The following is a 12,262-nucleotide window of genomic DNA, read 5'->3' as shown; positions in this document are numbered from 1 at the left end:
TAATCCCTAAGTGGGGCTGGCACTGGCATCTGCCTGGCCCCATGTCCACCCTCTTAGGCCCCAGGCTCTGCCCCGCCCCCCGTGGGCCCCGCCCTGACCCCTAAATCCCTCCCCCCGGGGGCATTACCGGAAGACCCCGGAGACTTGGACGGGGAATTCAGGGGGCCTGCGCCCTCGCCCCCCGCCGCCCCGCCCGCTGACCCAGGAGGGCGGGAGCGGGGGACCAGGGTCCGGCTGCACCCGGCCGAGAAGCTGCTTAGGTTCCTGGTTCCCACCGGGGCCAAGCGTGACACCTGATCCCGGGGGATTGTGAAATGGCCGGGGGTGGCAGGCGGCCCGCGAGCCCCGTGCCCGCCGCCGCGGCCCCGCCCCCCCACGCCCCCTGCGCGCGGGGTTAAATCCCCCTTGCCCGGCCCAGCGCACAGCTGCACCCGCCCGGCGCTGCACCATGCTCCCCCGACGCCCCGGCCCGTGCCTCGCCCCCCTGCTCCTCGGCCTGCTGCTGCTCCGCCTCCCCCCGGCCCGGAGCCACACGAGTGAGTGGGGCGGGGAGGGGCTGGGTGCCCAGAGGGGCCGCGCCGGCCGCAGCTGGGCGGAGGCGCCGCCTCTCCGGGAGCTGGAGAAGTGGGGATCCCTGGGGAGATCCAAGAAGGCTGACATTTGGGGCGCCTCTGGGACCTAAAGGTGGTGACCCTCGGGGTTTGGGGTGTGGGTTCCAATAGGCCGGAGCGGGGCAGGTTTCACCCCAAGGGCTGAGGTTTGAGGGCCCTGAGGACAGGGCTTAGGGAGCTCCTGTAAGCGCGGGTGCCTGGGGGCCCTGACCTGGAGGTGAGACCCTCTGGAGGCTCGAAGGGAAGCCCCTGGGGCCAGCAATTGAGGATTCCTTGGAGCCTGCGCTTTGGGGCCCTTGGAGCCGGAGCCGGGCCTCCTCTGGGCTGGCACCCCGGCCCGCCACTGACCGTCCCCTACCGCCCTGCCAGCCCCCTCAGCCCCCGCCCCGGGAGCAGCGAAAGCGGGCGTGTGCCCCCCGCCGAAGGGCGAGCGGAACTGTACGGTGGATTGCATGTCGGATGTGGACTGCAAGGACAACCTCAAGTGCTGCCCCGACGGCTGCGCCTCCCTCTGCCTTATGCCCAACGGTAACCCCGCGGGGGTCCGCTCCGGAGGGCGGGTCGGGTGGGCTGGAGGCCCGGGTGGGCCGGAAGAGGTGGCAGCGCGTGGGCTCCGGAAAGAGGGTCTCCCCGGGACCTAGGGACCCCTGGCAACGTCGAGGCGGAGGGGACCCCGATACCCCGCCCCCTCCCTCACCTGATAGGGGTGGGGGGAGACAACGGGGGCGCCGCGGAAGCCAGCGGAGGAGAAGGAGCCCCCACACCCCATCCCCGCCACCCCTCCGCCCACAGCTGGATTCGATACTCTCCTGCCTAGCGGGCTCTTCCGGGGCGCACAGCTGGGACAGTGTTCCGGGGAGGCCGGGGAACCCGGAGGCGCCGGTTCCTCTTGGGGCGCGCCGGACCCTGCGGGGATGCCCGCGGCCAGCCTCGAAGCTGGGGCGCCCTTCCCTTCCGGGCCCCCTCCCGGGGGCCTCCTCCACTCCTGGCAGAAGGACTTGGAGCCCCTCTCCGGATTCCTCAGTCCAGACGGAGACTTTGCAGGTTTAGGGGGTGATCAGCGCATCTTAAAGGTGTAAAATGGGCGCCAGAGAGGAAAGGAGCAAGGTCGCCCCGCCGCCCGGCAGACCCGGTTCAGCTTTTGCCTCTTTCGTTTACTGCTTGGGCGGTTTGAACAAAGTCAGGTCTGCAGTGCGAGCACCCGGTTTCCCCTTCCTTTCCTTTAAATAATCCCTCCCACTCTGCAGGCTTGCCGGGGACAGGTAGGCTGTGCCCCGGGAACGGTGCTTGTCTCCAGCGCCCCCGCCAGGCCGTGGGGAGCTCCCATGCAGCAGGAAGCGGCCTCAGACAGCCGGAACCCAAGCCGCTCGGGTTACAGAGGGAAAATCTGAGCATTAGAGGTGGGGCTGCCCAGGGAGATTTCACGGGACTGTAATTACTGTCTAAACAGAGAACACAGCCCCCGAGTCTTTTCCTCTCCATTAGCTCCCCAAAGATGCCAGGAGGAGCTGGAGAAGTTTTTTAATTAAGAGACCCCAGACACTAATGAGCAGGCAGCAGAAGGTAGGGCCAGGCCATCAGTCTGGAAGCCCCGTTTAGAGAGAGAGATGGGAGAGCTGTGAGAGGTGGAGGGCGCAGGCTGCGGGACCAGGGAGAGAATGCCCAGCAGGAAGGGGCCTGGAGGTTTGAATCCTAGTTGTGCCATTTCCTCGTATGATCCTGCATGAGCTTTTGCTTTCTCATCTGTAAAATGGGAATCATAATCCCAAACTTGATAGAATTGGCATGAGAGCTAAATGGAATAATACATAGAAGTGTATAATTAAAGAGTGGATGCCCTATGCACAGCGGCTCATTCTGTCAGGAATCTGCTCCCTGTTCCCTTTGTCCCAGGGCAGCCCATTGGAAACTCCTGCCCTTTCAAGGGAATGAATGGAAGTCAGGACTCTGCCAGCAACTCTTGGCCTCTGAAAGCTGATCACCCAGTGTCACTCATATGTTTGACACGTTTTACAAGTGGCTCGAGCTGCCTCTGTGGCCTTCTGGGAATAGAGCCCCATCTGTCAAGGAAGTGGAGCACACTTGTGTGTGTGTGTGTGTGTGTGTGGTTTTGTCTGTGTGTATATGGAGACCATGGTGCTGTGCAATTGTACCTGTGAGAATATAAGAGTGACAGGATTGTCAGTGTATACCGCTCACATGTTCACTTCACTTTACAGTCTGCAAAGCAGCATAGTAGAGTGGTTGGGTGCATACTCCAGAGCCAGCTTAACTGGGGTTCAAATCCTGCCTCGACCCTGTATGACCGTAGGCAAGTTACTTAACCTCTCTGTGCCTCAGTTTCCTCATGTGTAACACGAAGAAATAGTAACAGTATCCTCTACCCCTGTTTTAGTCTTATTGTGAGGATTAGATGAGTTAGGACATGTAAGGTGTTTTGAAAGAAGCCTGGCAGAGAGTAGGCGCTAATTAAGTGTTTGCGGCTACAGTTTCTCATTGTTATTACAAAGTAGCTTGATAGGATATCCTAGAAGTTTGTTTCCGGTGCTTTCAGGACCGCCCATGATGTGGGCGGCACTGATCCCATAGAACCTTTAGAGACCCTGGGGCTGGGGGAGATTTCTCGCCCTAGACCTCGAATTTAGGAAAAGGTAGAGCTGGGTCTCAGCGTGACTCCACAGCTGGCCGGAAGCAGAAGGAGCAGCTTTGCAGGTGGCCCGCCGGCAGCTCTGCTGTGGGTGGAACCAGGCAGGGTGCCGTGACTCTGGTGCTGCGGGTGGTCCCCCTCCCCCCATCCACATCCCCTCCTGCTGACCTCCCTGTCCTCCTTTTTCCACCCAGAAAAGAAGGGCTCCTGCCCCCAGATAAACCCTGGCATCCCCATGCTCGGCCTCTGCTTCAACGAGTGCCAGATGGACAGCGAGTGCCGGGGCCAGGCCAAGTGCTGCCTCAACGGCTGCGGGAAAGTGTCCTGCGTGACCCCAAACTTCTGAGGTGGGTGTGGGGCGTGGGGGGATGGGCGGGGAAGCAAGAACCCGGGAAATGTATTGCTGGTCACTTATTCGGCCATTTGTTTAATTTCATTCTCCCGAAGATTTATTGAAAGAGCGTCTCCCCCGTACCTTGCACTGCACCCGGGGATGCTCCAGGAGGAAACAAAGCAGACAAAGACTTTTGTCTGGTGGGGTTTATATCGTGGTGGGAGGAGATGGACAATAAACAGGCAAGGAAGTGAGCAAATTGTGCAGTGTGCTAGAGGGAGGTGAGTGCCGTGGGGGAGAGTCAAGCAGAGAAGGGACGTTCAGCTTCCTGGGCGCGGGGCCGCACGGCTGGGTGGGGCAGTGCCAGGAGGCTTTTTTTTAAAAAAATAAAACAAAGTTTATTCTGCAATATTTTATCATAATGAATTGCATCTCTTTTGGTAAAAATAAGCTTTATAAACATTTTAATAATCAGAGATTAGATACAAAGCCTAAACATTTGTTAAGTTGCTTTTAATATGAGTAAAAGCCTGGCGACTGGTAAGTGGGTCCCTCATGTCTGGGTCATCTGCTGGCACTTACAGATCAAACTGAGGACAATTTTTATGCTACATCAGAAAGCAGGATAAGGAAACCTTTTAATGACTCTAATGTCTTGAGTTCGAAAGCATTGTTACACTTTCATTAAAAAATAAATAATAGGGCGGGCCATGGTGACTCAGTGGCAGAGTTCCCGCCTGTCATGCCAGAGACCCGGGTTCAATTCCCGGCGCCCATGCAAAAAAAACGCAAAACAAACAAACAAAAAATAACAGTTACAATGAATTGGCAATGATATGTTTTATGCACCGCATCAGTGCCGGGATTTTTAAGCAGGGTGATCAGTGATGGCCCCACCAAGAAGGGATGCTTGAACACAGACTTGACAGGTGCCCGAGGCGAGTGTTACAGGCAGAAGGAGCAGGAGTTACAAAGGCCTCTGGCAGGGACAGGCCTGGTGTGTTGCAGAAAAAGGCCAGTGTGGCTGGAGTTGAGCGAGTGAGGGGAAAGTAAGAAGGGGAAAGGGCCAGAGGGGAAAGCCGGTGCTCAGACCGTGTGGGGTCTCGACTCTGAGATGCTGAGCCATCAGAGAGGGACAGGATCTACCTTACATCTAAAAGGACTCCTCTGGCTGCTGTGTGTGTGTGTGTGTGGGGGGGGGAATGGACGGTGTGGGGCAGGGGCAGAAGCAGGGAGACCAGCTGGAAGCGGGCTCCTGCAAGAGGCCAGGGGCAGATGGCAGGCCAGGCTGGAAGCAGCTGGATTTGAAATGAATGTGACGGTAGACAGGGCAATATTTGCTCATAGGATGGGCTGTGAGAGAAAGACAGTCACTCCTTCGTTTGTTTACCAAACACCTAAATATGCCCGGAGCTGGAAGAGAGCAGCTGTGGCCTGGGAGAGGGACAGCTGCGGCTCTCTGCCTGGGCAGGGGGGACAGGAAAGCCACCGATCTTTCCTTTCACGAATGAGCTTAGCTATTCAGGGCCAATGTGGTGGAGGTGGGTTAACTTGTTCAGTTCATCAGCTATGGGCTGAGTGCGGACTCTGGCAGCCAGGGCTTTTGTGGCTCGAGGCACCAAAAGGAAATGATAGTGAGGCCTCCCTTCTCCTCTAATAATTAAAAATAAATCATAATGTAAATGTAAGGAAGTACAGAAGTAATTTTAAACAGCAAGCCCCACAGTGCAGGCTCCCTTAGTCTGCCCACTGAGTGATCGAGACGAGGCCAGACTCCGAGCTCGAGGCCCCTTCTCATGGAAATGCAGGCTGGTGGCTGAGGCGGTCAGATGGACACTGAGCAGACATCCTCGGCTTGCATGGTCTACGCCGCCCTGGAGGGAAGCACCGGGCAGTGTGGGGGCACCAAGGAGGGGACTTCACCCAGGCAGGGTGGGGAGAGGTTAGGTGAGGGGTGAATGCAAGACTGGAGAAGTAGAGAGAGAGAGAGAGAGAGAGAGAGTTCGTGTGTGTGTGTGTGTGTGTGTGTGTGTGTGTGTGTGTGTGTGTGTGGTTCAGGCAGAGTGAGTAGAATGAAAAAGAACCTGGAGGCACCCTTTGCTGGAGACCCCACTGGGACTCATGGGCTGCTTTGAAATGCCCTCAGCAAGGACCATGGAGCCAACGATGGCGCCCAGTACTGCACAGACGAGAGAACTGGAGCCGGGGGTGGGGTATGCGCCCAGGGTCCCACAGATGTGCGGTGGTCGTTAGTACAGGAGGGACCCAGGCCCCCAGCTCTCCTTGGTGCCACTTGCCTCTGGCCTCCATGAGCGCCAGTGACGCAGGTGGACTTTGCATTCAGGAAAAGCCATATTCACATTTCAGCTCTGACACTTCACTGGGCTTTTTGCCTTTCCAAACTGTAGTTGCCCTGCTTGCAAAGTGGGGATAAATAAGATCAATTTGAGCAGCTAATCCCGGCTTAGCCTAAGGAAGGAAGGGCTCTTCCTGGTGCTGCAGGGATCCCTCGGGAGGTGCATGTCCGTGCCGGAGGGGCAGTGGTCAGCTAGGACCAGCTTGTCTGCAGGCGTGAGACCCCCCCTCTTTCACTCCAGACCAGACTATACTCAGGCGAGCCCTGGGCATGGTCTGGAGTGAAAGAGGGGGGGGTCTCACGCCTGCAGATAAGCGCAGACGGGAGCCCAGGCATGCAGGGGGATGTTGGTCCAGGATTGGAGCCATAAGGAGAGCTCTTGTCTGCTATTAGATGTCGTTGTTGATGCTATGATTGTGATTTTCTTTCTCCAGCTCCAGCCACTGCCGGCCTGAGGAATGGGATGGGGAAGCTTCCGCCTGACCCGGCCCCTGGCCTCAGCCTTGCCGCCTTCCTCTCTCTCTCTGGCCTCTGCACGCCCCTTGGGGCTCCCCACAGCTGCTTCCTTTTCTAGCCAATAAAGAAACACTCCTAGCACTAACTGGCCTTGTCACCCATTCTTGCCACTTTGCCCGTCTCCCCTGGCCCTGGTGGGTGGGTGGGGGAGGGGGGGTCATCCAGGCACGCAGTCCAGGGGGGGCGCAGCTCCAGATGAATGTGGGGCCCACACGTCAGGGCTGGCCTTTCCCCGGGGACTCCCTGCCTCGGTGAGGTGGATGAGAAAACTGAAGCCCAGAGAGGGGACGGGACACTTCCAGTGTCCCTCAGAGTTGTCGCAGGCGGGGGGGGGGGGGGTGTGTTTCTGATAATTCAGCATTACTATTGGCAGTTTCCAATTCAGCATTTGCTGTGTGCCAGGCCTGCTGCCACGCGAGTGGCTTACGTGACCCAGTGGGTCCTCAAATCCCCGGTGACTCCCACGCAGGCCAGGATCCCACAAATTCCTCGCCTGCGGCCACTCAGGAAAAAGATGGAAAAGCCAGGGTTCTTTTTACTTTTTTATTAATCAAACTTTTATTGTGCATACATAATATATTCACATTCAAGTTCAAAAATGTGCATAAAGAGCAGACAATGAGAAGTGTCTTTCACCTTTGACTCCCTGCCTCCACCTTCCATCCCCAGCCACCTGGGTGGTCTCCATGGAAGCAACTGAGGGTCCCGGTTCTCCTGTGCCCCTCAGAGACATAACTCTGTCGCTATGTTTATCCCCCTCCCTTCTCCTCCTCTCTCTGTTTTGGATTCTTTATTTAATCAAGATGACATAAAAGTTTGAAAGTAAATAGAGGAGTTAACATGCTTTTTAAAAGCCAAGTTTTTTTTTAAGTGTCTTCAACAAGGAAGGACAGGTGGTGCGATGGTGGCGCAGTGGTAGAGTTCTCGCCTGCCATGCTGGAGACCTGGGTTCAATTCCTGGTGCCTGCCCATGCAAAAACAACAGCACCAACAAACAAACAAAAAACATTAAAACAATAAGGAAGGATATACCAACATACATGTCAATAAGTATATCAGCTGACAAGGCACAGAATTTTAATCATCTAGGCAGATTACTCAGATGGTTAAAAACCTCTTATGGCTTCTCCCTAAGAGCAAATAAATAATCCAAGAAAACGTCATTTTAGCAAATTCTCATTTTGCAGGAAGATACATGTGATAAGAAAACTATCAAAAATCTTATGACACTACAAAATCTTAGCCAACCTTAACCACAACCAATGAAATTCACTTCCAGCAAAACTTCAACTCTCTATATCAATCCATTTTGTCCTACACACTCCTGGTTCTCATTATGCAACCGTTATTTCACTTTGCCCTCCTCTTGCTTCCATTTTTCTCTCTTCCTCTCTGTCTCTCTCTCTGTGTTCCCCTGCTTTATCTCTTTCAATGGCCTCTCTCCAACCCCCCTTCTTCCTCTCTCTCCATCCCTTCACTATCCCTCTATTTATTTGTTCTCCCTCTGTCCCCCCTCTCTCCTCCCTCTCTCTTTATTCGGCTTTCCCTCTCTCCCTGTCTCCCTTCTCTCCATCCCTGTCTCTAAATACACTCCCTCTACACCCAGCCTCTCGCTTCCTCCTTCTTTGTTCCCCACGCTGCTTCTCTATGGCCCCTCACAATACCCCCTCGTTATATCTCCCCCTCTCTATATTCCTTTCTCTCTACTTCTTTCTCCCTTTCCTCTCCACCTCTCCCTTTCTTTTTCTCCCCATTCCCCATTCCCCATCTCTATCTCTCCCCATCTTCTTATCCCTGTCCCTTTTTCTGTTCTTCTCTAGCGTCTCTATCCCTCTATCCAGGGAGATACAGATGTAAAATTCTCCTCTACTCCCCCTTTCTACACAGATGGTAGCATACTGCACACTCGGCCTCATACCTGGCTTTTTTCACTGGATGATAAATCTTGGAGATCACTCTATATTAGACATTAAAGAATTTCATTCTTTCTTATGGCTGTATAGTATTCTGTTGCTTGCATGTACTGACATTTATCTCACCACACTATTGATTTCGATCTTTCAAATGCCCAGATGTGAGTCTGAGTTATCCAACACCAGAACCCAATGCTTGTGCAGTGCAGTGATTTTTAACTCTCATCTCTGAGGTGTGGATTTGGCCTTTGGGGCAGAGGGGGAGAGAGAGAAGGAAGGAGTGGCGGTGACTCTGCCCCCAGGCGCAGCCTCCGTGTCCTTCCCTCCTCCTCCTCCCACCATTGAACTTGAGAGATCTGGGAAGCTTGAGTGGGTGCAGGTGGGTTGAACGGGACGGATTGGTGTCCAGCCCATTTTCCCTTTCTCATCCTCTGTGAGGCCCCCAGTCCCACACCTGAGGCTAGAGACTGGGGGCTTCTCCATCCACCCCCACTAGGGTGCAGCATTAAAGTGTCCTGGGGGTGAATGGGGTTGCGCCATATGCATTAGATGGCCCTGTTGTTTTCCTCACAGCTTTTCCCATTCTAATTTCTATCACCGTCCGTGCCCCAGTCTCCCCAGTCCTTTTGGGCAGGTACAAAAACATCCAGTTATGGGTTGGGTAGGGTTGTTAGGGACTAAGAATGTCACCAGCATTCCCTCCGCTTTCTCCTCTCCTGCCCCAGGTATGCACTGTGAAAGAGAGGCCCGGGCAGGGCACGGTTGAACTTAGGGATGGCCAACGCATTGTCCGCATACCATCATTCCTTCCACCAGACAACTTCATCTGGCGCCAGCCAAGGTCATCAATCAGGCTGCTCCTTTCCAGGCACCCATGCGTGGCTGGGGGCTCCAGGGCCCCGTTGGCTGGGGTGGGCAGGCAAATTTGCCCTGGTTTAACTCAAGAAATGAAATGTTAGTGATAGACGATCAGCCCTGGTGGCTGAGGTTTTTTGAGTGAGAAGATTGCACGTAGGCACGATTATGGGATCCGAGTGAGATGGAATTTTAAACCCTCTACTAAAATCTTACAATGGGAAGATTTTTTCAAGGAAGTCCCAGGCCAGGGGTAGGCGATGTGTGGAGAACCAAGAGTGGAGGTTACCCAGATTCTAGTAATAAATAGGAAGAATCTACAAGGGAAAAGAGAGTTGAGGGGTTGGGTGGGCTGGGTGAGAAAACTGGGCTGGGTTAGACCAGGAAGAGCCTCTGGCTAGGACTTTTTTTGATCAACTTTTGCTGCTAGATCAGTACTGTGAGGGCCTTTCGTTGACGAGATAGAAAAGGAAAGATGGAGGAGTTCTCTGGACTGGTCGCAGGTACAGATGGCTTTTTCGGCCTCTTCATTCAGTGGTAGGAGGGCCCCCACCTGTCAGGTGGAAGACTCGGCTTCCTTACGTGAGCCTTTATTGTGTCCCGTGGCGGACGTGTCCCATCCTTGGCCTCTACTACACTAAGCCCTGCCCCTGAGCACAGGATGGGAAACACACATATAAGAGGGTCTCTGTGTCAGTTAGCGATTCCCACAGTAATGCTGTGTAACAACCACCTCAAACCTCAGTGACTTACCACATTACTGTCTTTGTGCGGAGGCCCAGAGTGGAGAGCTAATAGGAAGATCTTAATGTTAAAAACAGACAAACAAATAAAAAAACTCAGTAGTTCTAGACAAGGCAGTAGAGGAGGATGGAGTGACCAGTGGGGGAGCTAGCCTGGCGCATGTGGAAATGCTGCCTTTGGGAGACTGCTGCCCAGAAGAAAAGATATTTGGTTTTCACAAGCCAAAGATTTACTGCAGGATGTTCAGAGGGTGGCTGCATTTGCAGGGCTAAATCCTCCCATTCTCGGTTCACTGACAGTACACGCTATGAAAAGGACTTCAGAGGTCACGTGAGACTCATTCAGGAGAGATCTGCAATGCCTGGGTCTTGCTGGTGAAAAGATGGAAGAAGCTGCCAGGAGGATAAAAACAAAAAACAAACAAACAAACAAACAAATCGAAAAACCCAGATCACGTGGTAGACGCGAGGGCAGGTTCCCGTCTAAAGACTACATTGAAACCAAAGCAAGTGGAAACTCTGTCTGGAAGCAGGATAAAAAGCAACCAGATCAGTCAGCTGGTAAGCTGCAGAGAGAAGGGAACCGTCCCAATCCTGCTGCTCGCCGTGCCACCTCCAGGGCCTCCCCAGCCCCGTGTCCTTCCTGCAGTGACCAGTCAGAAGATGGCTCGGATACTGAGATGGCTTCTGGCTCTAACAGAACACCGGTCTTTTCCTTCTTAGATTTCACATGCTGGAAAAGACAGAAAATATGCCATGAGCTATTTAACAGGGCCGTTTGGGGAGGCCTCCCCGACCTGCATCCCTTCAAGCCTTGCCGCAGCGATAAGGGAATGGCTGCTGAAACCCTCTACCCACCTCCGCTCGGGAGTGGGGACCGAGGATTAAGGAGAAGGGGAACCACAACAAATTTTTTGGGGGGAGACAACAAAGTGACCCTCCTATTTTTAACTTCGATACCTGCTATTCTGCCAAAAGACAACCTCTAGACTGGTTTAGAATGAGTTATTCCATTCCACAAACTCTGAAGCCAGTGCCTAACTTACTAACTGAAAAAGGGAAATGCATATAACCTGTAAGTTGCTGGGTATTTCATGGGGAAGCTGACCGCTGCTGTAAAGCGCTCTTTAAGTCTTTTTTTTTTTTTTTTTGCATGGGCAGGCACTTGGAATCGAACCCTGGTCTCTGGTACCACAGGTGAGAACTCTGCCACTGAGCCATCGTTACCCACCCTCCTGTTTTTTTAAATCCCCTCCTCATGAATGAAATTAAGGGATTTTCAGGGGACAGAGATGGAATTTGCTGTATGATAAACCATATGTGGTTTTAGTCCTTTATCGAGAAGCTGTGTTTGGGCATTTTTTAAGATGGCTGGCTACACTTAGTTTCCTTCCCAATAGTAAATGTGTCGTAATGAAATAACATGAACTTGCCCCTAGAGATATTTGTTATTAATTTTGAAATATTAAGGTTTTGATTACTCAAACCTGTACTACTGAATATCAAGCAGGATAAACTAAGCTTTCTGGTGCAAATACCTTGAAAGAAAAAGTAACTATTAAATATACAGAGAGGTAACTTGAATATAGGTTGCATCCGGTGCCACCTCTGTATCAATATTTGATAAAGATTTAAATTTATATGAAACTTCTAAAGCATAATCAAAGCTCCTTTTGGGGAAACGGTAAGGCTTCAGGATAAGCGGTCCTATTTGAATAGTACCAAAGCATCACCACGTGGGAGAGAAACACACGCTATTAAAAATGTCTGAAAAATAAAGTGTGCGAGTCTTCATGATGGCACAAAACAAAGGTTAATGCTTCTTGGGGCGCATTTCTCAGACAGCTTGCCAAGCGCGTATCTAATTGCCGTTTTATGTCGTATGACTGGTGACTGCAGTTGAAATCTGTACAATTTCACTTTTGACTCTGGGTTACTTGAGTTGACCTTCATGAACGTTTTATCTGTGTAGAGTGGGTGTTTGATTCGTTTTAACCTATTAGGGCTTTTTGGTTCTTTTCAATATTTAAAGCGAAATTCTACTAGAAGAAAGGAGGTGTGTGTTCCAGCTGAGTGGGTGGTTTTTGATTTGCCTTCCTCTAGTCACGTGTTCCAAACGTTAGTGTATTAGGCGATAAATAAATCCTGAACAGCTCCTCGGTTCCAAAGTCTCTACTAAAGCCTCTCACTTGACTCCCAACCAAAGTACTCTCATTGCCTCATTTCTAAAATTTCAGGAAAAAATCTTAGGCGGGGAGGAACATTTTTGCCACCTTACAAAAATAAG

General features: G+C 52.7%; 1 protein-coding gene across 1 annotated transcript; it reads left to right on the top strand.

Annotated features, from left to right (window-relative positions):
* Positions 1 to 404: 404 nt before the first annotated feature.
* On the top strand, positions 405 to 6,549 carry WFDC2 (WAP four-disulfide core domain 2). Its single transcript, XM_077159443.1, has 4 exons — positions 405 to 536; positions 981 to 1,139; positions 3,453 to 3,605; positions 6,383 to 6,549. Exons 1-3 carry the CDS (start codon positions 449 to 451, stop codon positions 3,602 to 3,604), a joined length of 399 nt encoding a protein of 132 aa, XP_077015558.1. The 5' UTR covers positions 405 to 448; the 3' UTR covers position 3,605; positions 6,383 to 6,549.
* Positions 6,550 to 12,262: the final 5,713 nt, after the last annotated feature.

Source organism: Tamandua tetradactyla, chromosome 1 (assembly GCF_023851605.1).
Source record: "Tamandua tetradactyla isolate mTamTet1 chromosome 1, mTamTet1.pri, whole genome shotgun sequence".
NCBI lineage: Eukaryota > Metazoa > Chordata > Mammalia > Pilosa > Myrmecophagidae > Tamandua > Tamandua tetradactyla.
The sequence above is the reverse complement of the archived record's forward strand: the minus strand, read 5'-3'. Positions and strand labels throughout refer to the sequence as shown.